The 27,154-nt window shown below is 47.4% G+C and overlaps 1 protein-coding gene across 2 annotated transcripts in view; it reads right to left on the bottom strand.

Annotated features, from left to right (window-relative positions):
- LOC141172476 (putative oxidoreductase YteT) overlaps positions 1–27,154 on the bottom strand; it is a 253,248-nt gene that overhangs the window by 102,124 nt on the left and 123,970 nt on the right. For both annotated transcript variants that reach the window (XM_073656744.1, XM_073656743.1), the window contains 5 exons: positions 20,022–20,129; positions 16,094–16,150; positions 14,169–14,299; positions 13,156–13,210; positions 12,378–12,470 (listed from right to left, as the gene is read on the bottom strand). In XM_073656744.1, the coding sequence (XP_073512845.1) occupies positions 12,378–12,470; positions 13,156–13,210; positions 14,169–14,299; positions 16,094–16,150; positions 20,022–20,129 (444 nt within the window). The remainder of the gene's footprint in view (positions 1–12,377; positions 12,471–13,155; positions 13,211–14,168; positions 14,300–16,093; positions 16,151–20,021; positions 20,130–27,154) is intronic.

The raw sequence follows: 27,154 nt of genomic DNA, 5'->3' as shown, positions 1-27,154 counted from the left end.
TTCTTGGCATCGAATTTGGCCAGGGGGATTACCCCAAACAAAATTGGGACAGCAGGCTGGAGATCGCCACTCAGAAGGTGAACCAATGGAAGGGTTGGTCTTTGACCCTAAGGGAAAGGATAAACCTGATCAAAACTTACCTGCTCCCTTTGCTGATCTATCTGGGCAGTGTGTGCATCTTGCCGGAGCCTCTCTGGACTCGGGTCTACAGTTTGTTCTTCCAACTGTTATGGGGGAATAGACTGAACCTGGTCAAGAGGGAGGTTACTTACCGTACGAGGAGACTAGGAGGGTTGGGTACGGTCAACCCTGTGGTATTCCTTGTGAATACCTTCATTAAGATCAATATTGCAAACCTCTGGAAAGAGAGGGCTCCTCCGTGGGTATTCTCCTGTAGGGGATGGTTTCAGCCTTTCTTCCAGGAATGGAAGACAGGAGGGCAAGTGAAGGATCTACGCACACCGCATGGACATCTCCCGGCTTACGCTACCGTGGTTCTGAAGGTAATTCGCACGTGGGGTCTGGGAATGTGGGAGGTCAGGACTCTGCCAAGGGCGATCCTTGACAAAAGGGTTCTGTTGACCCATTTTCAGAGGCCTCTGGCGCTCAGGGATTGCCCAAGTCTGGATCTTGGGGTGAGAAGGCATCTTTTGAATTCTATCAGGATCCCCTCGAAGTTTTGGGACTTGGCTTGGCGCTGCTTCCATGGGAAACTGTGTGTGAGGGACAATCTGAAGTGTAGGAGCTCTGAGGACAGGAACTGTCCTCGGGAGCATTGTGGTACCATGCTTGAAAGCATGGACCACTTCCTGCTTCGTTGTCCCTTTAACACAGAGGTGTACAACTGGGTGGGCGCCTCCATTGGCTGGCCGGTCTCTCTTATGCGGAATGGGCCTATGGAGCATTCGGGGACCTGGGTGGTTGGGACCGCTGCACCTTATTTCTAGTTAGCGCAGTGGTTAGGTATCACACGTGGAACGCACGGTGCTTAGCATCGACACAACGGAAAATCCTCCCAGTGGACGATGTGTTTAGGACCATACTCGATGACCTGGTGAAGGTGCGTTCTCTGGAGTATGAGAGACTGGGTACACGAAGGGCCGCTCTCCTCTGGAGGGGCTTTTCTTTTAGTGTGCCCTAGTCTGGTCATCTCCTTTCCTGGTGGTGGACTGCTGCTGACACCATAGATTTTTGTTTTGCTTTGATCAGTAGACAGTGATGTAGGGCTGCAGGCGCCGAACTTGGGCTTTGTCAGTTGTGGTTATTGTATTGTTTGTTATTGTATTGTTTGTTCTGTATATATTGTATATATGGGTTTGGGTGTAGGTGTTAGGTTGGGTGGTGGGAAAAGGGGGGAGGTGGGTTCATCTTGAGGGACACTGGTTATTTGGGTGAAAAACTGGCACTGCCTGATCTGGCCTATGGACGTTGGATATAGGCATGAGACGCAGGACCAGCTCTCAGGTCAGTGCCGGGGTTGGGAATGGTGGGCTTGAGTGTGGGGTGTTTTGTTTAGTATTGTGTATATTTGTATAGTTAGTATTTATTTTATATTAATTTTAAAAAAAAGTTTGTATATATTTGTCAGCTATTGTTTACGTTTATTTTATTTATTGTTTGTGGTTATTATTTTCTTTGGTAACCGGACCAGAAGTCTGTAGTATAAGTAGCTATTATTGTGTATATATGTATAATATGTGTGTGAGGGGAGAGGGAGTGGCTGGACCAGTTCATTACATTGTTTATTTTCTGGTTATCAATTTTGTTATGTTTCTGCTATTATTATTCTGATGTTTTTCATTTTTATAATAAAAGATCTACAGGATGTAACTCAGGATCAGTACAGGATAAGTAATGTAATGTTATGTACACAGTGACTGCACCAGCAGAATAGTGAGTGCAGCTCTGGAGTATAATACAGGATGTAACTCAGGATCAGTAATGTAATGTATGTACACAGTGAGTGCACCAGCAGAATAGTGAGTGCAGCTCTGGGGTATAATACAGGATGTAACTCAGGATCAGTAATGTAATGTATGTACACAGTGAGTGCACCAGCAGAATAGTGAGTGAAGCTCTGGGGTATAATACAGGATGTAACTCAGGATCAGTAATGTAATGTATGTACACAGTGAGTGCACCAGCAGAATAGTGAGTGCAGCTCTGGGGTATAATACATGATTCTATCTATCTATCTATCTATCTATCTATCTATCTATCCGTATATACTTTTTCTTGTGTAAGGATTTTGTCTGGTATTGAAGTTGTGAAGTGAATGGAGGTAAGCTGTAACAGCAGTCACAGCCCATGGATAGGAGTGGCACTGTGTCAGCCTAACCCTGAATAACCCTTCTAAGCATTGTACAATGTAGATCTTCCAGGCATTTGACTACACGACACCTATCCTGCCCCAAAACATGAAAAAGAGGAGGACTATGTGAAAGCAGGGGATAGTTGGACCAGCAAATATCAGCAGCCCCCCTTGATGGCAGCATGTTCTTCTCACAACCCATCATGTACCGCCATCATATGAAAATATGACTGCAATATTCTCAGAAGACCCATGAGCAGAGGTATCAGGATCGGCGCAGTGAGCACAATTATCTATGTGTCTTCGCATCACACAATCCGAACAGATGTCAGATTTACTGATTTACAAAGAGAATGAAATAAAGGGAGGTGCAGTCCGCATAGCAGATGTATGGTAAGTGTCCTGCGCTGGCTCCCGGCAGACGACACCGGCCTTTTGTATCCGGTCATACCAGACTCTCTCTCTTTTTCTTTTTGCTTCCACATTCACTTGTGCTCCTTTCTGCCTACTAGACGTATGCAGGAAGTTTGGCATGGCTGTAAGGAGCAGATGGCAATCTTCTAAGCAGCCACCTAGGAACAATGGATTACTTAATAGCCGGCGCTTGAATATTGTCCCCTGCACAGACTCTGCTCCTGGTGGCCCCACGATGGCAGATGTAGGTTACGTGAGGTTATACGTGCAGCTACCATCTTCCTTTCCTACATTTCTAGTGGTTGGCTTTTTTTTTCTCTTTAGACACATAATTCCTTTAATCTGGCAGCCCTTGGACCTGATATCGGATTATCAAATATTCCGGATTATCAGCTGGTTAACCAGAAAGTCCATACGCTCATATATAAGAGTGAAGCCTCATCCCGACAACCATTTTTAGTTCCATCGACCATTTTTCGTTCCAAATGCCCAACGGACTCCACATGAATGGTCCACGGACTAATTGTAGCCCATGAGCTAGAGCGCAGGTCACAGAACTACGAAGCGTTCGTGCCTACAAATTCCACACTTTCTGGATTATCAAATAATGGGTGTCACATTCATGCACTGAACATGTTTTAGTCTGGAATTTGATCACCAGATCAAGCATGAAAAATCAATTAGGAAACTCCTTAAATTGTTAATAACAAAATTAGTAATCTTGCAATTTTCACACTGGCCACTGGGGGCTTTTTTAGACTCTAATTCCTGTCCTCTCAGGAAGAGTTTTCAGCAGACTCCTTATCATCAGAGGCAGGATTACAATGACAGGTAACTCCTCTATACACAGCTGATAACACAGGATCCACCAATCACAATAGTCAATGTCACAATTTACCTGCTCCCCCTCCCTTCACAAGGATATTTCCACACGCTCATTAGATGCCTCAATACAAAAGATAGGGTCAGACTGTTCATGGTGGCTAATATACATGTGCATTTTCTGAAACAGCAGATAGTACAAGTCTAAAAAAAAAGGGCCAGTTTGAAGATTTCTATTAATTAATTTGCAAGATTTCAATTAATGATGTTTAATAAAGAATGTAATATGTAAAAAAAACATTGCCAAATTAAAAAAATATATACATTTAGCAGAAAAAAATGTTTTTCTATTCTTTTGTTTTGTCCAAGAGTCATAACTTTTTTATTTTTTATCTACACAGACACATGAGGGCCTGTGTTTTTGCAGGACGAGTGGTCGTTTTGAAAAGCACCATTCATTTTGACTATACAATGTGCTAACAGATAAAAAAAAAATTCTAAAGTGCAGTGAAATTACCAAAAAAATGCTTTTTTTTTGCTTCCTAGGCTGATGCTTTTCTGGATAAGATTTTGGGATTAGATAGGTTTTGATGGCTTCTTATAGCATTTTTTGGCGTTGGTGCAATTCTGTTGTTTCGATTTTCTTTCTTTTCAAGGCGTTTACGGATCGGGTTGATTAATGTTATATTTTGATAGATGGGATTTTTACAGATATAGAGATAGAGAATAGAGCCCCTTTCTCAGAACCCATCACACAGTTTTGCAGCACATTTGGACATCTAATTATCTGTATGATGTAGTGGATGTAATGCACACGCCCGGGCTGAGCGGCGTGTGCGTGTGATTGTAGTGATTCCACTGGACCGTGCCGGAGAGTGAATGCCTGGAGGGGCGTAACTAGGTATTCACCCGATCCGACCAGGGTCGCACGACGGCATACGACGCCAGTGCACCAAGGAGGAACCGAGCAGAGGGACCAGGTGCTACTCCAGGACAGACCCCGGACATGGCTGTTGACCCACACAGGGGAATACAGGAACAGACTGGTAGGCTGGCACACAGACTGGTGGGTATAGGCAGGCACGACTGGTATGCAGGCAGGCGGGTAAGCAGGCAGGGGGGTACAGGCAAGCACAGCTAGAGTGCAGACAGGGAAGCACTAGCAGGTAGGAACACTGGCGGGATAGGACCCAGTACACACTGGGACTCAGGAACAGAACCACAGATGTGGCGGACAAACACAGCAGAGTGAGGCCGCCCAGAGAGGTGAGCGAGAACAGGGCAGGACAAGGCCGCCTGGAGCGGTGAGCAAGAGTAGAGCAGGACGAGGCCGCCTGGAGCGGTGAACAAAGGGTCAGAGCTGAGCGAGACTGCCGGAGCAGTGAGCAAGAGTAAAGCAGGACGAGGCCGCCTGGAGCGGTGAGCAAGAGTGGAGCAAGACTGCCGGAGCAGTGAGCAAAAGGATAAGAGCGGAGCGAGACTGCCGGAGCAGCGAGCAAAAGGATAAGAGCGGAGCGAGACTGCCGGAGCAGCGAGCAAAAGGATAAGAGCGGAGCGAGACTGCCGGAGCAGCGAGCAAAAGGAGTCAGAGCAGGCTAGAACCGCCAGAGCGGTGAACAAAGGAGAAGGAGCAGGGGGGACAGGGCTCTGTTCACACGGAACAGACAGGAAGAGAAAGGCAGAGCCAGATACCCACAGGATACTTGCAGTGAAGTAGCGAGTGGACCACAAACTCACAAACGGGAGTACAGAGACAACAAGCAGGAGTTAGGTACGAGTTCAGACTCTGCAGAAAAAGGAAGGGAGCGGACATAGAGGCAAAACAGGTAAAGGATAGGAAAGAGTTCAGACTGGAACTGAGTGTACGGAGGAGACCGACACTGCAGCGGGAGACAGGAGCGGGTCTGGGAATACGGCCCCCAGAGAGGCGAGACAAACAGGCAAGGAGCGTGTTCAGACAGGACAGACAAGATACAGGAACAGGTCTAGGTAATCGGCCCCTAGAAGGCGGGAGGAACAGGCTAGGAGCGTGTTCAGACAGGCCTGGAAATACAGCCTCCAGGATAGGCAGACAAGAGAACACAGACAGGACTCAGTTCAGACACGGGAACTGATACCGTAAGGCAGGAGATATAGACAGGACTCAGTTCAGACACGGGAACTGATACCGCAAGGCAGGAGACATAGACAGGACTCAGTTCAGACACGGGAACTGATACCGCAAGGCAGGAGACATAGACAGGACTCAGCTCAGACACGGGAACTGATACCGCAAGGCAGGAGACATAGACAGGACTCAGCTCAGACACGGGAACTGATACCGCAAGGCAGGAGACAAAGACAGGACTCAGTTCAGACGCGGGAACTGATACCGCAAGGCAGGAGACATAGACAGGACTCAGTTCAGACGCGGGAACTGATACCGCAAGGCAGGAGACAAAGAACGGGACCTGGCACCTTCAGAGTGCAAGCACACACTGAATGAAACACTATGCTCAGGCAGGGATTGATTGCCGCAGCTGGGCTATATACCAGGTGACAGACAGCAATAGGCTGAGGACGCACAAGGGGTGTGACCCACAGCAGGTACAAAAAGCAGGAAGTGATCGGGCGCCGCCATAAAGCAGCAGAAACAGACACAAACAGACAGCATGGAGGGAAGCCAGAGAGACATTCTGGACAGGAGATCAAGTGCGCGCTCTTGCACAGTGGGAGATGGACCACTATGCAAGGACGCCGCCAGGTATGTTACAGTACCCCCCCCCTTACGCCCCCTCTTCTTCAGGCCTGCCAGAATCTTCCGCAGGGAATTCGAGGGCCAATTCTTCACTTCGAATAGATCACTTCCACTGTCCACAGGAAAAACTGATCTCATCTGGTTAGCTAGGATGCTACCTCCTATCCAGCCATCCTCAGCAACAGACGAAACGGGTGGAGTACCAGGAACAGCACACAAGGAAGTCTCTCTCCACATATTTTCAGGTGGCACCCCAGAGGGTACAGGAGACAACTGGAAGTCCTCCACCGGGTTGGAGGGGAGCAGAGACTTGGGGGTAATCTCTGCTTCGAGGTACATCTTGTCAAACTCACAGGAAGAAATAGACGGGTTATCAGGTACAGGATGAGGAAAAGTCACTGTCTCTTTGTTATCAGGTGGTACCCCGGAGGATTCAGGAAACAACTGGAGGTCCTCCGCCGGGTCAGAAGAGTGCAGAGGCTCGGAGAAAACATCTGCTTCAGAATACACTAGGTCGGACTCACTGGACGAAGCAGGCGAGGTATCGGGTACCGAGTATAGGAAAGTCTCTGTCCATTCACCACCAGGTGGCACCCCAAAGGGTTCTGGAGACAACTGGCGGTCCTCCGCCTGGTCAGAGGGGTGTAGAGACTCACGGGTAACCTCTGGTTCAGAGTACACTAGGTCGGACTCACTGGACGAAGCAAGCGAGGTATCAGATCCAGGATATAGGAAAGTCTCTGTCCATTCACCACCAGGTGGCACCCCGAAGGGTTCTGGAGACAACTGGAGGTCCTCCGCCTGGTCAGAGGGGTGTAGAGACTCATGGGTAACCTCTGCTTCAGAGTACACTAGGTTGGACTCAGTGGACGAAGCGAGCGAGGTATCAGGTACAGAGTATAGGAGAGTCTCTGTCCTTTCGCTACCAGGTAGCACCCCGAAGGGTTCAGGAGACAACTGGAGGTCCTCCGCCTGGTCGGAGGGGTGTAGAGACTCGGGGGTAACTACCACTTTGGGGTACCCATTGTCAGGCTCACAGGACGAAGCGGACAAAGTATCGAGTACCGGGTGTAGAGAAGTCTCTCTCCATTTGTCATCGAGTGGTATCCCGGAGGATTCAGGAGGCAACAGGGGGTCCTCCACCAGGTAGTAGAGGTGCACAGACTCTGAGATAACCACAGCTTTGGAGCATCCTTGGACATGCACACCGGTTAAAGTGGGTGAAGCATCTGATGCCGGGTGCAGGAAGTTCTCCTGTGTGGAGTCTGGATGGGCAGAAGTCTCTTCGGGCAGGAGAACTGGTGCACTACCCACGCACATTACCCGTTGGGGCTTCTCCGGGATACAGGGAGATGAAGCTTCAGTAGGGACTTCAAGGTTGGGGTCAGGAGGTCTCAGGGAGGACAGACCCTGGCGTGACGGCTTGCCTCTACGTCTAGCACGTCTGGACTGCCTCTTGAGGTTGGGAGAAGTATTCCGGAAAGCGTAGTCACCCTGTGAGGATTCTGGATGGGCAGTAGTCTCATTGGGCTGGAGGACTATTGCGCTACCCACACACATTACCCGTCGGGGCTGCTCCGGGATATTGGGAAGTGAAGCTTCAGCAGGGGCTTCAGGGTTAGGGTCCTCGAAGACCATACGAAAGGCCACCAGGAAGGCCTGCAGGTCAAGGACGACAGGATCCCATGCTTCCCATAGGGGGGTGACCCATTTCAAGGCATCACCCGCTAGGTAGTCAATCATAAAGGCCACTTTAGCCCAATCGGAAGGAAAATAGAGAGGGTAGGCCTTAAAGTGTAGCATGCATTGCTCCGCAAATGCACGACACTGTCTTGGATCCCCATAGTAACGTGGCGGATCCGCAGGAACGAGAGCTGATAGATCCTTCTGGACGGGTGCGTAATTCGCCTGGAACTCAGCTAAGGAAAAAAAAATGTATTTATTTATTTTAATGCATGTATTCACTGGAAAACTTCTCAGAGAGCGAAGGCCGTGGGGCTCAACGGGAACCATGGCCTGAGCATGCTGTAATGCACACGCCCGGGCTGAGCGGCGTGTGCGTGTGATTGTAGTGATTCCACTGGACCGTGCCGGAGAGTGAATGCCTGGAGGGGCGTAACTAGGTATTCACCCGATCCGACCAGGGTCGCACGACGGCATACGACGCCAGTGCACCAAGGAGGAACCGAGCAGAGGGACCAGGTGCTACTCCAGGACAGACCCCGGACATGGCTGTTGACCCACACAGGGGAATACAGGAACAGACTGGTAGGCTGGCACACAGACTGGTGGGTATAGGCAGGCACGACTGGTATGCAGGCAGGCGGGTAAGCAGGCAGGGGGGTACAGGCAAGCACAGCTAGAGTGCAGACAGGGAAGCACTAGCAGGTAGGAACACTGGCGGGATAGGACCCAGTACACACTGGGACTCAGGAACAGAACCACAGATGTGGCGGACAAACACAGCAGAGTGAGGCCGCCCAGAGAGGTGAGCGAGAACAGGGCAGGACAAGGCCGCCTGGAGCGGTGAGCAAGAGTAGAGCAGGACAAGGCCGCCAGGAGCGGTGAACAAAGGGTCAGAGCTGAGCGAGACTGCCGGAGCAGTGAGCAAGAGTAAAGCAGGACGAGGCCGCCTGGAGCGGTGAACAAAGGGTCAGAGCTGAGCGAGACTGCCGGAGCAGTGAGCAAGAGTAAAGCAGGACGAGGCCGCCTGGAGCGGTGAGCAAGAGTGGAGCAAGACTGCCGGAGCAGTGAGCAAAAGGATAAGAGCGGAGCGAGACTGCCGGAGCAGCGAGCAAAAGGATAAGAGCGGAGCGAGACTGCCGGAGCAGCGAGCAAAAGGATAAGAGTGGAGCGAGACTGCCGGAGCAGCGAGCAAAAGGAGTCAGAGCAGGCTAGAACCGCCAGAGCGGTGAACAAAGGAGAAGGAGCAGGGGGGACAGGGCTCTGTTCACACGGAACAGACAGGAAGAGAAAGGCAGAGCCAGATACCCACAGGATACTTGCAGTGAAGTAGCGAGTGGACCACAAACTCACAAACGGGAGTACAGAGACAACAAGCAGGAGTTAGGTACGAGTTCAGACTCTGCAGAAAAAGGAAGGGAGCGGACATAGAGGCAAAACAGGTAAAGGATAGGAAAGAGTTCAGACTGGAACTGAGTGTACGGAGGAGACCGACACTGCAGCGGGAGACAGGAGCGGGTCTGGGAATACGGCCCCCAGAGAGGCGGGACAAACAGGCAAGGAGCGTGTTCAGACAGGACAGACAAGATACAGGAACAGGTCTAGGTAATCGGCCCCTAGAAGGCGGGAGGAACAGGCTAGGAGCGTGTTCAGACAGGCCTGGAAATACAGCCTCCAGGATAGGCAGACAAGAGAACACAGACAGGACTCAGTTCAGACACGGGAACTGATACCGTAAGGCAGGAGATATAGACAGGACTCAGTTCAGACACGGGAACTGATACCGCAAGGCAGGAGACATAGACAGGACTCAGTTCAGACACGGGAACTGATACCGCAAGGCAGGAGACCTAGACAGGACTCAGCTCAGACACGGGAACTGATACCGCAAGGCAGGAGACAGACAGGACTCAGCTCAGACACGGGAACTGATACCGCAAGGCAGGAGACATAGACAGGACTCAGCTCAGACACGGGAACTGATACCGCAAGGCAGGAGACAAAGACAGGACTCAGTTCAGACGCGGGAACTGATACCGCAAGGCAGGAGACATAGACAGGACTCAGTTCAGACGCGGGAACTGATACCGCAAGGCAGGAGACAAAGAACGGGACCTGGCACCTTCAGAGTGCAAGCACACACTGAATGAAACACTATGCTCAGGCAGGGATTGATTGCCGCAGCTGGGCTATATACCAGGTGACAGACAGCAATAGGCTGAGGACGCACAAGGGGTGTGACCCACAGCAGGTACAAAAAGCAGGAAGTGATCGGGCGCCGCCATAAAGCAGCAGAAACAGACACAAACAGACAGCATGGAGGGAAGCCAGAGAGACATTCTGGACAGGAGATCAAGTGCGCGCTCTTGCACAGTGGGAGATGGACCACTATGCAAGGACGCCGCCAGGTATGTTACAGTGGATACCATCCCTTTACTAAAAAAAAAGTCGATTATCAAGGATAGGAAGGTAATGGGTGACTTTGCATACAGTTTGTTGTGTTCATATATGCAACATTCAGTGCCGGCGTGAACATACCATTGGTGCAACCAGGGGCCCGAGAGGTAAGGGAGCCACTAGTACCTCCAAAGCCGGTGGGATTGTGCATTATGATGAGATATTAAACTGCAAATGGCCCATATATTGTTCTTGTACAGGGGCCTCTTCTGTCTGTGTCCACTGCAGCTTCAATGTATATGTAATACACTCCCTGACCGAAGTTATGTCGCTTATCCATGTTATGTAAATAAAAGCTTATAACCTGACGTTAATTTCATCCATTAGTTTTATAAATTACTCTTTTGAAAGCTGAAACCCTCCCAAATTTGGTTTAGTTTAAGAAAATAAATTGGCATCAATGCTGAAATATTGTTCATTTCATGAACACAGAATGGTCAGATTTTGGCAAGACAAAAGTTTTGTCCACTGGTCATTTAATGCACCCAATCCGGTTAATTAGTGGGTATGTATAAAAAGAAACCCAGCACCCCAGACCTTCACTTGAACTGCAACTTGAGCTCTGACAACATGCCAAAAATCCACCCTGCGAACAAAGCCTTGATTATCAAGATGCTGAAGACCAGATCCACCGCAGAGGTGGCTGGCACCTTTAATGTGTCTCAGCATCAAGTACAAAGAATTTAAAAAAGATCTGAAGAGACTGGAGATGTTAGACAAGCCCAGGTTCGGCAGACCCCGCAAGACAACTGCTCAGGAGGAACGTTTGTTGGTTAGAAAATCCAAAGCAAGCCCCTCTTCCACAGCAGCAGAGCTCCAACAGGCCTGGTCACCTCAAGTCCCTGTGTCAACTAGAACAGTTTGTAGGATTCTGTCTCGAAAAGGCCTCCATGGTCGAATCAGTGCCCAGAAGCCAGCACTAAACAGAAGGCAAATAAAAAGCATTTGCAAAGTCCCACAGCCTGCTAAACAGATGGACACTGGAAAAGTGGCAGAAGGTGGATTTCTCTGATGAATCTTCAGTAGAATTACACCACAGCCGCCGCAGATACTGCAGGAGACCTACTGGAGCCCGTATGGATCCAAAATACACCCAGAAAACAGTTACATTTGGTGGTGGAAAGATCATGGTCTGGGGTTACATTCAGTATGGGGGTGTGCGAAACATTTGAAAGGTAGAAGGCAATATCAATAGCCTTAAATATCAAGAAGTATTAGCTACCTCTTACATTCCAAATCATAAAAGGGGTCAAATTCTGCAGCAGGATGGTGCTCCATCTCATACATCCATCTCTACAACAAAGTTCCTCCAAGCAAAAAAGATGAAGGTGCTCAAGGACTGTCCAGCCCAGTCACCAGACATGAACATCATTGAGCATGTTTGGGGTAGGATGAAAGCGGAAGCTTGGAAGACAAAACCAAAGAATCTAGATGACCTCTGAGAGGCATGGAAGACTGCATTCTCTGCTATTCCTGATGACTTCATTAATATATTGTATGAATCATTGTTGAACCGCATGGATGCAGTCCTTCAAGCTCATGGAAGTCACACAAAATATTAAATATGACTCTAATAGCACCACAACTTCATTCACCAATGTTAAGCAACATATATTTGTATTTTAAGATAATTATTTGTTTGAATATCACATTACTTTCTGTGGGCGACAAAACTTTTGTCTTGCCAAAATCTGACCATTCTGTGTTCATTAAATGATCAATATTTCAGCATTGATGCTAATTTATATTCTTAACCTAAACCAAATTTGGGAGGGTTTCAGCTTTCAAAAGAGTAATTTATAAAACCAATGGATGAATTTAACGTCAGGTTATAAGCTTTTATTTACATAACATGGATAAGCGACATAACTTCTGTCAGGGAGTGTATACAAGTATACAATATACAGGTAGATTAGTGATGAAAGGTAGGATACATGACTAAGAAGTACTCACCCGGGCAGCTTTATTCAGATAAACTTTCTGTGCCGAATAGGGGCAAGTTTCTTCCACGGAACAGTCTAAGCAGCGGCTGCTGGCGCCCTCGGGCTACATAAAAAAAAAAATAAAATAATAAACATCATTTGTGATTCTGATGTATTAAATATAAACTGTGCTGGAGAAGGAAGCAATCACTGGAGAAGGACAGCATGGTCGGAAGAATAGAAGGAACAAGGTGAAGAGGAAGACCAGTAACTTGATGGAGATGACCCTTGTGGACCTATCTAGGCTCGCACAAGATCCATCTTTCTACAGATAGTTCATCCATTAAATGGCTCAAGATCAAGCTGAAAGCCTTGAAGGCCCTACATAAAAATATATAAACCGTGTGCAATAAATAATTTCAAGACTTGAAAGAATCAGGTCTTAAAAGTGATGGAGACTCAGAAGACTGCGGCTTGGAGGCGTTTGTGTGGAGCAGTGGTCAAGCATGCGCCATTCAGAGTCTATGGCACGGCCGGAAACAGCGAAGTGCAGGGTTTGGTTCAGAGCCATAGGCTTCGAATGGAGAACCAGGGCACGTGTCCAAGCAACACTCCATTCCACCTCTTTCTATCATGGTCCTGCAGCCAGGAAAAATAAGGCCCGCCGAGTGCCTTTTTGCTGATCTATGGGTGTCCCACCAGTCATACTGGTAATGTAGTATTTATCCCCCCCATAAGCTGGATAGGTGATATAACAGGCTGGAATACCCTTTTAACCCAAATTATTACATTTCTTGATTTAAACATACCTTGTTTTCTTTCGTAAAGTGGGACAGAGTTCCAAAAGAAGACACCTTCACACATCTGGAAGGAAGGAAAGGTTTGTCTTTTTTATTACATCAAGTAGACGCTTACTTTAGAAGTTATTGGGTGACCTTGAGAAGGTCCAATAAATGGTCCTGGGCGGAGAGGTGAAAAGGCATGTACCAGGTTTTTAAATTGTTGCCCACTAGTGTTGAGCGAGTATGTTCTATTAACCCTTTCGCCGAGTATGCTCGGGCCGAGCTCCGAGTATTTACAGCTGCTCGGTGATATGGTTGATTCGCTCCCGTGTGCATGATTTGCGACTGTTTGACAGCTTTATTACATGTGAGGAATGTGTAAGAAATAGACATTCCTCCCATGTAATAAAACTGTCAAACAGTCGCAAATCATGCACACGGGAGCGATTTAACCATATCACCGAGCAGCTATAAATACTCGGAGCTCAGCCGAGCATACTCGGCGAAAGGGTTAACAGAACATACTCGCTCAACACTATTGCCTACCATAAGATCAGTAATAACATGTTGATTACTGAGGGTCCAACTAACGGGATCCCTACTAATCATACGGGGGTGGTGGTCTGCAAAGCCTCGTCTAAATGGAGCGGTGGTGGAGAATGTGGATCACTGCTCCATTTGTTGCAGATATCACGTATTTTAATGCATAAAGTGGAATCCATGGCAGATCTGGACCAAAATCTGCACGTAAAACATGCAGAACTTATCAGTTTTTCCATGAGACTGACTGACCACACTATGAACAAGTGGTTCTGTGTGGGGTTCAATATAAATATCTATGAATAGAAAACCCCATTCCTTCTTGACATAAGTCACACCTTGTGTCATGTCTACTGCAGGGTCTAACGGAGCAAAGGAGAAGACAGGGATTCATGCAGAGATATATTGATATATATTTCATATCATATGGTATGAAAATAAAAGTAGGAGAACGAATCATTAATTGATCTTCACATAATATAGATACGACAAAGCTATACCTTCGATCTCCCATCCAGTAACATATCAGATCAATGTCATGGCAGGACTTGGCTAGCAGAGAAAACGTACTCTCTTCTTCGTTCCTCCAGTTCCCTCGAACGTATGAATGAGCAAAATGCCAGTATCCAATCTTCACACGTCAATTACAAGGAAAACAAAATAATGATGTACAAACGATAGATAATACAGACCTAGCATTTTTTACAAAGTACAAGTGTGGAGTTTCCCTAGAATCCAAGATCATTGAATGTTCACATGATTACACATATTTCCAACAGGCAGCACAGAAAGCTTTCACTTAAGTAAAGTGTTGGGAACGTTGTTCATAGACACGATGTGGAACTTTCCAACCATGCACAAAGCTGGTAAATGATAATTAAAGGGACATATGAAATCACTGAAAAAAAGATTCAGTACGCGAGCAGCAATCTTGTGCATGGGTTGTGTTGTGTCTGAAATTGCATGCTCTGCCAAATTGAGCTGCAATACCATAAATAACCTTAGACAAGAGGGGCGCTACTACTCAGAAAATGTAAACAACTTTCTAAATAGTCTTCATTAAAAAATATCTCTACAATTTTGTCTATAAGTCTTTTATCTAGCTGACTGCTGTGCAAAAATGTTACAAATCAATCAAACCTCTTATTTTGTTCTGACAGCTGTTACTGCTCTCTGTTCCCTTATCTCAGTGTGAAACATAGCAGCAGAGAAGGGGATGGAGTTGTACACAGATCTGCAGCAGAGAGAGGAGAAAGCATGTGCTGTCTCAGGTAGGGCAAAAAAAACTGACTATAGCAAAGAAGGAAGGAAAGTGCATGAAGAGGAAATGAGTGCAGCATAGAAGCTGTGCTGATATATGAGCTAATGAAGACATCAGCACTAGTGATGAGGGCAAGTGCTCATTACTTGAGTATGACGAGGGTGCTTGGGTATGCACGGAGTGGCATGTTCGAGTCTCCGCACCCGCATGTTTCGCAGCTATTAACCACAAAACATGCGGGGATTGTACATGTATGTCAGGCACTTGCGCTCATCACTAATCAGCACCCTAGTTAACCAAGAATCCCATCCAGCCTATACTACAGGGAGTGATACTCCCACAAGAGAAAAATTTGAAACTTGGAGAAAACTACCAACTACGTATCAGAGGTCTGAGAATGAATGAAGCAATGAAGATTTCTGACTGAAACTTAGTGCAATTTTATTAAATAACATTAACAAGTAAAGTAGCCTTTCTATAAGATAAAAAGAAGTAAATGAACCCAATGCTGGACCCTCTTTTAACATATATTGTAAGCTTCAGAGTATTGTGAATACCACCTGAAAACGACAACATGGTGGATCAAAAGTTACACAGATTGTAGTCAGTCTGTCTCTGGAATGAAAGAAAGTAACTACTAATAATTGTAGAATACTGTCAGAACTGCTCGTGTTTGCCACTAATTATCACATATTTATGGGTCCAGCCTTTCTAACCTCTCAGTGGTAAGCTGGTATCACTTAAAGCCACAAATGGCAATACATATCCCCTGATGACACCATGAAATGCATGGATGGTACATAGTAGCTGTAGGTACATAATATTCAATCTGGATAACATTTGCCCACATAAACCAATTGATGCCCATAATGCAGTATAATGCAAATCATATGACTGAGGAAGATGATCAAAAATTTGGAAACTATTCTAGGTCCCATTTCGCATAGGCTGACTTTGGTCAAAAATCATAAATTGGAACTGTGGGGTGGGGGAGAAAACTGAGAATAGGAATAAAGCCTTTGAAGTGAATTCACACATGGCTGATTTGTTACAGAGGTTTCTGAAACAAATGAATGGGACAGTAGCTATTGCATTCATTATACATAATGACTGCTGAAAATTTCCTTTAATATCATTTTAATTAGTCAACGGTGAAATACTCACAGGTTCCATGTGCTGAATGTGTACGATGTCTCCGATAATACCCGAATCTAATAACTCCTAAAAATGGGAATAAAAAGGATTAATGAGGTCTACAGAGATGCTACCAACAATCAGCGTTTCTAGATCATCTTTTATAATGAGGACGTTTCACCTTGGAGACAAACTGGGATGTAAAATCCTCTATCTAAATATTATTCTTCTAAATTGCTATACTGGAATATGTCGCCTTATCAGCCCTCAATACATGTATCACTAGGGAATAAGAAGCCAGTCCTTTATTAGACCAAAAAAAGCAGGTGTGTACTTAGCAATTATCACCCAGATTGACATGATCATAAAGATTTGTAACTTATGTAAAAGAGAAAGACGGTAAAATACTGTTCACTCTAAAATCAAAAACTTAAGTGTCTCCATGGTAACAGACTACAAGCAAACATTGTGTAGTCTGACCCTGCAGTCCACCTTTTTAATGTCCATTAGTAGGCTAGTTAAGCTGACCAGACACATCAGATGACTGTCGGCTGAACAATGCTTTGGCCAATCGTTCGGCCAGCAGCTATCTCGACCAGCTCTTTTACATACAGGAGTGCTAGCATGGTTGACCGTTCCTGCGTTATCTACGCGTGAGCCGTCGCCAGACATGTTTTGTGGCTGATGGCTTATTTCCAGAAGAACAAAGCGATCGGTGGCAGCTATCTTGATCAGTTCTTCTATATACAGGAGTGCTAGCTTGGCCGACCATTCCTGTGCTCTCTACGTGAGAGCTGTCGCCAAACTTCTTTGGAGGCTGATGGCAGCTTATCTCCAGGAGAACAAAGGGATCGGCGGTTTGAAAGTGGACATGTCTGATCGACATCTCTCTCGATGATCAGTTGGCGCCCCCATACAAATTAGACCGTCAGCCGAACCAATTGATATCAGCGGGTTTGGTACACAAAGGTTTTATGTGTATGGGGGGAAACTTTAGGACTAGGGGTTCCTTGATAATCACCTTATTACAAAGTGTGCACCTGCATAGACCTTGGACCATCCCCCATGATCAGCTGAAATCTGTGGGGAATCCTCGACTAAAAGCTAAAACTCCCTGCAGGAGAAACCAAAAGCCCATATACACTAGACGATTTTGCATCATTAAACAACTGCTGAACAGAAAAACATTTACAAATTGGCGGTTATTTAAAAACCTGTTTACATATGCCGACCCAGCTTCAGATGTGCACTGAACGATCAGTGACAGATCGTTCAGTGCTTTTGCCTGCCATTGTTCTCGGCAGCCCAGATCCTGCTTACACAAGACAAAGTGCTGCCAAGAATAATGACATTTTGTGCAAACCAAAAGATCATTTCACCCGACGAATAAGCGCTTTGTTCCTTCATCAGGGGATGGTAGCTCCGTACCTGAGCACTTCCGGACGCCGCTGGCACAGAGAACAGCTGATTGGCGGGGTACCGGGTGTTGCACCCCCTCCGATCAGACATTGATGACCCATTTTAAGTATAAGCCTTCAATGTTAAAGTAGTGGACAACCTCTTTAAACCACCAACGATAGGGAAATATTTACTAATTGGTGGTCATTTCATGCCACCATTCGGTTCATCTAAGTGAAACGAAATCTAAATTAGTGTCACCTATCAGACATTCTATAGAAAAAAAATACATTGAGAAACCTCTACCTTTAAAGGCCACGTTTGTGTACAAAAAAGGGATCACCAATAAGTATATAATTTCCAGTTACAACAGCCGCTATGAAAATCTATGCGTCTCCATGGTAACAAAATGCGAACAAAACTGTGTAATTTAATCCATCTAGCCCTTACTCTGGAATAGACTTTAGTAAGAAGTAGGGACAATCGAAGGAAGTCTTAAATATACAGGTCGCATCTTACAAACCACTCCTGACCAAACCCTGATATCAGGCCTGACAATGCACCCAGCTCATAGTGTGCTCACACCTATTACGGCAGCCGTTATCTTATTTGGGGTTGTATATTTACCGGCTACATGACAACTATCTACAGATCGCTAACTGATGGCCCGGTATTTATTAACAGGGAACATAATTAAGCTGCAAAGCTCAACAGTCAAGGAGGAAAGATCACACTTTAATAGCCCGAGCACCAGCTCGAAAGTCACGGAGGATCCAAACAAAATAACCACCCAGTAAATAATACAAGCGGCTTCCTACAAAGAGCCAGCATTAATATGCATCAATTCACCCGCGTTACAACAAGGCGGGACCTTCTGTAAAAATTCTCTCTTATGCATGTATTTTCCAAAGTGAAATCCTATTTGGAGGGACTGAGCAGCCAGACCTCTTGGGGTTCGTGCGGACCGATCAAGATCCCTGATTTCTGATGATTGAAGATAAAAACTCTGTCCTGGTGATGTGATGATCCCTCAGGGGCAGGGACCGTTACAGGACGGTTATCGCAGACCTCTCCTGTAACAAACCATGCATCCGTGTAAGCAGCACTTCAGGCAAAGCTGTTGGGTGGTATTCTCACATCGTGGCCAAACCATGGATGACTGCACTATGTGAATATGCCCCACACGGTGTTAAAGTGCAGGGCCTGAGGGGGTTTTGCAAGAATCAGGCGGGGGCTACATGACGGCTTTGGCCGCGACACCTGCTGCTACAGGTTAAGGCAATACAAGTGAATGGGTTCGCCTTGCGACACTGACTGTACTGCGATTGCAATAAACTAGTTGCAAAAAATTTGTGATTTGCTTGTCGCTGTTGCAGTACCCTCAGGGGTCGCAATATGACCCCATTCACTTGTATGGCGTTGCGATGTAGTAGCTACACCTTGTGAAGTTTTGTAGGGCAACAGGTGTCACGGCCAAAATCACTGTGTAGCCCCAGCTTCAAATAAGGCATACCCTGGAAATTCAGACTCTGCAGTACATATAATTCATTCATTTAAGATGACCATCTCCATGAGACAGCCGCCAGTCAAATGTTCATTCTGCAGACAGCTAGCTCTTAAAGGGGCTAACCAGGACTATATCATTTTTTACTATGGGCCTAAGAACTATCAGGCAGGTAGTAGCTAACTACCTGCGTGGTGTGCCTGGGGCTGATCTCTGCCGGAACCACATAGACCACTTCTGCCAGCGATTCAGCGGCTTCTGTCGACGTCACATTGACAGAGCAGTGTCTTCTCTTCCGCTCTGTTCTGTTGATTGGGCATGACTACCAACGTCATGCTGACTGACATCCGGCTCCCTGCTGCCTAACTATGGGGAGCCGGCCATCAATCAGCATTACCCCGGCAGTCTCACCCTGTCAACAGCGCAGCCCGGAAGAAGAAGATCTGCTCTGTTGATGTGGAGCGGTCGGTGACTGCTCTGAGTCGGAGCTGAGTAGAGCAGGCAGGTAGTTGCCTCTGTTAGAAACTACCTGTCCGTTCATTTTTAAACCCATAGTAAAAAAAATATATAACAGTGCTGGACAAGCCCTTTAAGATGCCACCATATACATGTTCAGTTGAGCTTGCAAAGACAGACAGACGAAAGCCAATGCCAGACAAAAGCAAAAGAATCGGGTGTTGAAATTCCAACTTCCCAAACCTTCTCTTTCCCAACACCATCTGTCATCGGAGAGTCGGGGTCCCCAAACACATCAGATGGTTCCGCCAAAACCAAAGGGTACAATCGACTTTAATCCCATGTATATTGAGGCCTTGAGTGACTTAGAGCAGCAGAGATCTGTGTCCTAAATTTTTGCCATTTTCCCTTCTTTTAATAAACATAGCCTCATCATACAGCGGCATGGAGACCACGGCCACGTTGCAAATTTAATGAAATTTGAGGATAAATGTTGCAAAATATTGTACAGAATTCTGGTAAAACTTTTTAAAAAATTTTTGCCCCAAAAAATATTTTAATAAATGTAAACTAATGTCAAAGTAATGGAAATTAAGTTACCTTTGTTTTCCTCGAAACAGGATGATATCGCATGACATGTCCCACAGCAAGGATGACGCCATTCTCTTTGCAAGTATGGACAATTTCACGACAGTCTTCAGGGGTAACCTAATAAGACACAGGAAAGAAAACTGAAGGTGTAAAGGCATTATATGTTATATAATATAGGCAATTAGAAAACCCAGGACAAGACATGAGGGACCCCTAGTGCCTAATGATAGTGTGAAGAGTCTTGCACACGCGTATTAGGGAACACAGCAAACGCCCCTTAGGCATGCCAGGTGGTACTTGGAGTTGAAAACTAACATTTGTGGCACTGTCTCTACAAGTCCACTTTTTCTTTGGATTTTTTTCTACCCCAACATATCCCAATATGCAGAACATATACATCACTGGTTGAGTTTCCCAACCCATGGCGTGGAAGAAAGATGTAGCTCTTTAGCTGCTGGTGGCTACAGATACCACTCAGTACTTTTGGCATCAAAGCATTAACAAAACTTTGTGATTGCCAGTCTTCCCTGTATGAGCATGCAGAGATTGCTGTCAATCACTAATAGGACCGCCCACTGGACTCCTACATACAAACACCAGGGATTTCAACTAATAAATTACAAGTTAGACTGAATCTTTCCAACCTATTGTTACACATCTGTCCAGGCTAGGCCAGGCTCGGCTTCTTTCCCCTATTGCCGCTGCTATTTGCTGTGCTTCACGTCGAGTTCTCTAGGTTGCCCAGCATGTCTCTGTGACATAATCCTCTTTCTAGTCTGTTCTCTTGGTCCTACAGTTTCCAGCGTGTCCAAGTCCTCGCTCTCCCACATGCCGAGCAGCCGACTGTGCCAACACCCTGGGTCTGTGTGACCACCCTGACCTACCACCTATATATCATTCCGCTCCTCTTATCCTCTATTCTGTGCTATCCACAGATCGGACTGCATGACCAACGTGACCGGAAAGGCTTCATTTAGAAATAAGTACTCAAAAAAGTGCCCGAGTGTCAGCAGTGTTTGGTCAGTTTTTACCATCAGTTTTTTATCAGTAATTTTCATGCATGAAAAAAGGAGATTTTTATGTACTCACCGTAAAATCTCTTTCTCTTAGCTCAAAAAAACAATATGAGAACTCAACATAATAACGGCCCGGAACTGGCGACAGTGTCCCCCAATTAGAGGCTAAGAGAAAGAGATTTTACGGTGAGTACACAAAAATATCCTTTACTCTGTCGCCTCATTGGGGGACACAGGACCATGGGACGTCCCAAAGCAGTCCCTGGGTGGGAAGCAATGGACGAATATTGTGTAGACGGGCCCCTACAATTGGGGTACCGCTGCCTGCAGAACACGTCTACCCAGGCTCGCGTCTGCTGAGGACTGGGTATGAACCCTGCAGTGTTTGGTAAACGTGTGTAGGCTAGTCCAGGTGGCGGCCTTACACATTTGTGCCGAAGCCTGGTGCCGAATGGCCCAGGAGGCCCCTACCGCACGTGTAGAGTGTGCCGTAATACCTGCTGGAAGAGGAGAATTTTTGAGGCGGTAGGCCTCTTGTATGGTGGATTTGATCCACCTGGCAAGGGTAGCCTTAGAGGCTGGCAGACCCTTGCGGCCGCCTTCCCAAAGAAGGAAAAGAGAATCAGACTTCCGGAAGGGTGCAGTCCTAGACACATAGATATGCAATGCTCTGACAAGGTCAAGCGTATGCAGAGCCTTCTCCACTCTATGAACCGGGACCGGACAGAGGGATGGCAGTGAAATTTCCTCATTGAGGTGGAAGTTGGACACAACCTTCGGAAGGAAGGATGGGACCGTACGGAGAACTACCTTGTCCTGGTAAAAAGCCAGGAAGGGCCGTCTGCAGGAGAGTGCTGTCAGTTCAGACACCCTGCGTAGCGAGGTGATTGCCACTAGAAAAACCACTTTCTGGGATAGAAGGAGGAGTGGGATTTCCCTAAGGGGTTCAAAGGGTGTTTCTTGCAATGCTGTCAGCACCAGGTTGAGGTCCCACGTTTCTAGTGGTCGTCTGTAGGGGGGAACCAATCGGGAAACCCCCTGAAGAAATGTCCTTACTTGCGGCTTGTTAGCAATGCACCTCTGAAAAAGCACTGAGAGAGCTGACACCTGGCTCTTAAGGGAGGCCAGGGACAGTCTGGCCTCCAGACCCGATTGGAGAAACCCAAGTACCCTGGGAAGGGAATAAGGGAATGGGGTCTGGCCACGAGATTCGCACCAGGTAAAGAAGGCTTTCCAGGTACGGTAATAAATCTTAGCAGAGGTTGGCTTCCGTGCCCTGATCATGGTTCCAATGACGTCCGGCGAGAACCCTGACTGGGTTAGTAACCAGGTCTCAATGGCCACGCCATCAAATTGAGGGCCCCTGAGTTCTGGTGGTAGAACGGGCCTTGTGACAGAAGATCCGGGCGGTCAGGGAGACGCCAGTGGACGTCTGCTGTGAGCTGTACGATGTCGGCGTACGATGTACGTCTGGGCCAGTCCGGTGCGATTAGGATGGTTGGAACTCCCTCTTGCTTGATCTTCCTCACCACTCTGGATATCAGGGGGAGAGGTGGAAAAATGTACAGGAGATGGAACTGGGTCCAGTCCTGAACCAGGGCGCCCACTCCTAGCGCAAGTGGGTCGTGAGTTCTGGCCATGAAGTTGGAGACCTTGGCATTGAAGTGGGATGCCATAAGGTCCACGTCTGGAGTCCCCCAGCGATGGCAGATCTGTCGAAAAACTTCGGGATGGAGAGACCACTCTCCCGAGTCCATTTCTTGCCGGCTGAGGAAGTCGGCTTCCCAGTTGTCCACACCCGGAATGTGGACCGCAGAGAGAACCGAACCTGTGTCTTCCGCCCAGTGGAGAATGTGTGTCACTTCTCGCATCGCCTAGGCACTGCGGGTCCCCCCCTGGTGATTCACATATGCCACAGCTGTGGCATTGTCCGACTGTACTCTGATGTGAGAGGCTGCTAGTAAGTGATGGAAGGCTCTCAATGCCAGGAGGATGGCACGAATTTCCAAGATGTTGATGGGCATGGTCGCTTCCGCTGAGGACCACTTGCCCTGTGCTCTGTAGTGTAGGTGCACCGCACCTCAACCCGTCAGGCTCGCGTCGGTGGTCAGAACCTTCCATTGACCCGTGAGAAAGGATTTCCCCTTTGTTAGTGAGGTTGGCTTGAGCCACCAGTGCAGGGACCTCCTGGTTGACGACGTCAGCTGGAACTCCCTGTCGAGAGAAAAAGGGTTCCTGTCCCATGACTTGAGGATGGCTAGTTGTAGAGGCCTGAGGTGAAGCTGGGCAAATGGGACCGCTTCTATTGCCGCCACCATCCTGCCGAGGACTCTCATGGCAAACCGGAGAGATCGAGGGGGTTTGCTGAGGAGAGTGTGAACTCCTAGACGGAGAGGCAGTGCCTTGTCCTTGGGAAGGAGCACTAGACCCCTGAAGGTGTTGAATAGCATTCCCAGGAAGGTCAGAGACTGACTCGTAGTTGGTGATAACTTTTGTAGGTTGACTAACCAGCCCAGGCGACTCAGAGTGTCGATTGTGATTGAGACGCTGAGCTCGCAGTCCTTGAAGGTGGGAGCCTTGATAAGGAGATCGTCCAGGTATGGAACGACTACTATGCCTCTGGAGTGCAGGACATCCATGGTGGCTGTCATGACTTTGGTAAACACTCTGGGAGCCGTGGCGAGTCCGAATGGGAGAGCCACGAACTGGTAGTGGTCCTGGTCGATTGCAAACCTGAGAAATCTCTGATGGGTGGGTGCAATTGGTATATGCAGGTATGCGTCTTGTATGTCCCTTTTCCATGGACGCAATGATGGACTGAAGGGACTCCATGCGGAAGTGACATACCCGTACATATTTGTTGAGCTGTTTTAGGTCCAGTATGGGCCGTACGCCGCCTCCTTTCTTGGGGACTACGAATAAATTGGAGTAGAACCCTCGGAAGTGCTCGGCCGTGGGGACCGGTACTATGACTCCTGCTTGAAGAAGCGAGAAGACCGCTTGGCGGAAGGCACAAGCCTTGGCTGGCGATTTTGGGAAAACAGAAAGAAAGAGTCTGTTTGGTGGGTTGGAAGTGAACTCTATCTTGTATCCCGAAGACACTAGTTCCCTGACCCACCTGTCTTCTGTAATAGGCAACCAGACTTGATGAAAGAGTAAAAGTCGGCCGCCTACAGGTAGGGTGTCTTCCGGAGTCCGTGAGTCATGATGAGGAAGAAGTCTGAGATTTTCCTCCTTTGAACTTTGACTGGCCTGCTTTTGACTGCCAGGTCTTGTCTGACTATTGTGTCAACCGCGAGTTGTCCCTGCGTAGGGAGCGGTTGCTATCTTGTGCTGACCACGAGACGGACCAGCCCGAAGAGTTCCGAAAGGATCGGAATCGAGTCTGGTTACGCTTCTTGTAAGTGCGTTTGGGTTTCAGTTGGGGGAGAGAGGTACTCCTACTCCTGGTAGCGTTGGATATCATCGTGTCCAACTGTTCACCAAAAAGTCGACCACTGAGGTACGGGAGGTGCGTGAGGGACTTCTTTGAGGCTGCGTCTGCTTTCCATTCCCACAGCCAGAGGATACGCAGAATCGTGATGGCATTTGATGCTATCCCCGCTGCACCCCTTGCAGAATCCAGAGCTGCATGAAGCATGTAATCTGCTACAACTGCTATTTGAACCGCTTGGTCCGACAGCTCAGAAGCAGATACTTGGAGGCCAGCTTGTAAATTTTGGGCCCAAGCCAGGATGGCCTTGGCAGCCCAAACTGAAGCGAACGCGGGAGCCAGGGAGGCCCCTGCGGCCTCGAAAATTGAACGAGCCATGAGTTCTACCTGCCGGTCTGCTGTGTCCGAGGGTTGAGCTATCTGGCAGTGAAAGGAGTGACTGTGCTGCTAGCCTAGAGACTGGGGGATCCACTTCGGGTGGATCTGTCCATTCCTTGGTGGTCTCTTGTGGGAAGGGGTACCGCGCCTCCAGATATTTGCGATTGATAAACTTCTTCTCAGGCTGTGAGAACTGCTTTTTAAGGATCGACTTAAACTCTGGGTCGTCAAAGAAGACATTAGGAGGCTTCAGAAGTCCTTCAAAGGAAATCTTGTCTTGTGGTGCCTCCGGGGGCGGATCAGAAATGTCCAGCACCCGATGGATGGACGAGATTACGTCCTCAACTAGCGCTGTATTGCTAGGGGGGATTGGGATCAGAGACCCTTCAGTTTCCTTGTCTGAGTTCGGAATCACAGATGCCTTCCGAATCCTGTGTATCGCTAAGGCGTCTCCTGCTGGGTGAACCAGGGTGGAGGCCTTCTCTGGTCGGGGATCGCTGCGGAGAACTGCATTGTCTGTCCCTGGTAGGGGACGGTCTAGATCAGAGGTCCCCAACCTTTTTTGCACCAGGGACCGGCTTTAAGCAAGACCAGTTTTCCATGGCCCGGTGGGGGTGGGGGCGGGGCTTTGGTCATATGGGGGTGGGGTTATGGAGGGGTGGAGCTTAGTGCATACTTATCATATAATTATGAAATTTATAATGAGAATGTGATTCAACTTACCATAGGTTCAGAATGAGTGGGAGCATCAGGCTTGTTTCCCTGGATCAGTGGGAGCACTGAGCTTGTTTTCCTGCAACAAGACGGTCCCATCTAGGGGTGATGGGAGACAGTGAAACCCGAAGTGTGTTCCTTATGTCCAGTCTACTCCGTAATCTCGTTTTTGCTGTTGTCATGGCAGAAAACCCAGTTTCACAAAGATAGGATGTTGGAAAAGGAAGCAGAGTTTTCAGTGCTTTGGTGGCGATCCCAGGATATTCAGCCTGGACTTTAATCCAGAATGTTGGGAGATTTGAAGTCTCAAACATACTTTTAAGGCTACCATCATTTGCAATCTCAAGCAGTTGGTCTTCTTCAAGCACGGACAAGGTCGATTCACCTGGCTTGTTCACAAATGGGTTGCGAATCCATTCCTTCCTAGTTCGTGGGTCTTTTGTGGTCGGAAAATAGCGCTCAAACTCTTCTGAAAGCTGAGATAGGTGATCATGCACCAGCTGGGAGAATGAAGGCTCAGGCTCGGTCTCTTCCAAAATTCCTGCTAATGTTTGAAACATGTCAAATATCCCTGTTCTCACTCGCCGTCCCCACACTTCCAGTTTGGCTTTAAATGCAGCAACTTTATCTGCCAACTTGAAGGCAGTTGTCATTCTCCCCTGAAGTGACAGATTAAGTTCGTTCAAAAAGTTGAATATGTCACATAAGTAAGCAAGTTTTGTGACCCATTCCTTACTACTGAAATGTGCTGCAAGTGGCGATTCTTTTTCTAAAAGAAATCTATAAAGCGGGTCTCGTAACTCAAAAACTCTGGCCAGTGCTCTACCTTTAGAAAGCCATCTGACTTCTGTGTGTAGGAGAAGACGTTTGTGCTCCGCGTCCATCTCCTCACAGAGCTGCTCGAACAGACGTGAGTTAAGGGCATGTGCTTTTATGTGATTAATAACTTTAATCACATCTTGCAAAACGCTGTTAAGTTCAGGTGACATTTTTCGGCTTGCCAGCATTTCTCTATGGATGACACAGTGCGTAGAGTCGCATTCAGACGCAACCTCTTTGACCCGGGTAGTTAAACCAGAAAGCCGTCCAGTCATGGCAGCTGCTCCGTCTGTGCATATACCGACACAAAATGACCAGTTTAGGTTTCCTGATATGTAATCATCCAAAGACTTGAATAGTTCTGCACCTGTGGTGTTGGCTGGCAACAATAATGCACATAACATATCCTCATGCACATCCTCCTGAAAAATATATCGTACATAAACCAGCATCATTGCCTTGTTGTCAACGTCAGTAGACTCGTCAACCTGGATTGCGTACCATGGTGACGCATTAATCCTCTCCAACAATTGTACCTCGATGTCTTCTGCTATTTCATTAATTCGTCTACTGACAGTGCTCGCTGAAAGAGGAACCTGTGCCACTTTTTTAACCGCAGCCTCTCCTAAAAGTTCCTGGCAAATGTCCTTAGCGGCAGGCAGGATCAACTCTTCACCAATAGTGAAGGGCTTCTTAGCCTTGGCAATGCGGTTAGTCACTAAGAATGATGCTCTCAGAGCAGACACATTTGTTGATGTGGTGGCCTTCAATAATTGCTTCTG

This window comes from Phyllobates terribilis, unplaced genomic scaffold, assembly GCF_046119375.1.
Source record: "Phyllobates terribilis strain yellow unplaced genomic scaffold, ASM4611937v1 Scaffold_12__6_contigs__length_324123572, whole genome shotgun sequence".
Lineage (NCBI taxonomy): Eukaryota > Metazoa > Chordata > Amphibia > Anura > Dendrobatidae > Phyllobates > Phyllobates terribilis.
This window is presented reverse-complemented; position numbering and strand designations above follow the sequence as displayed.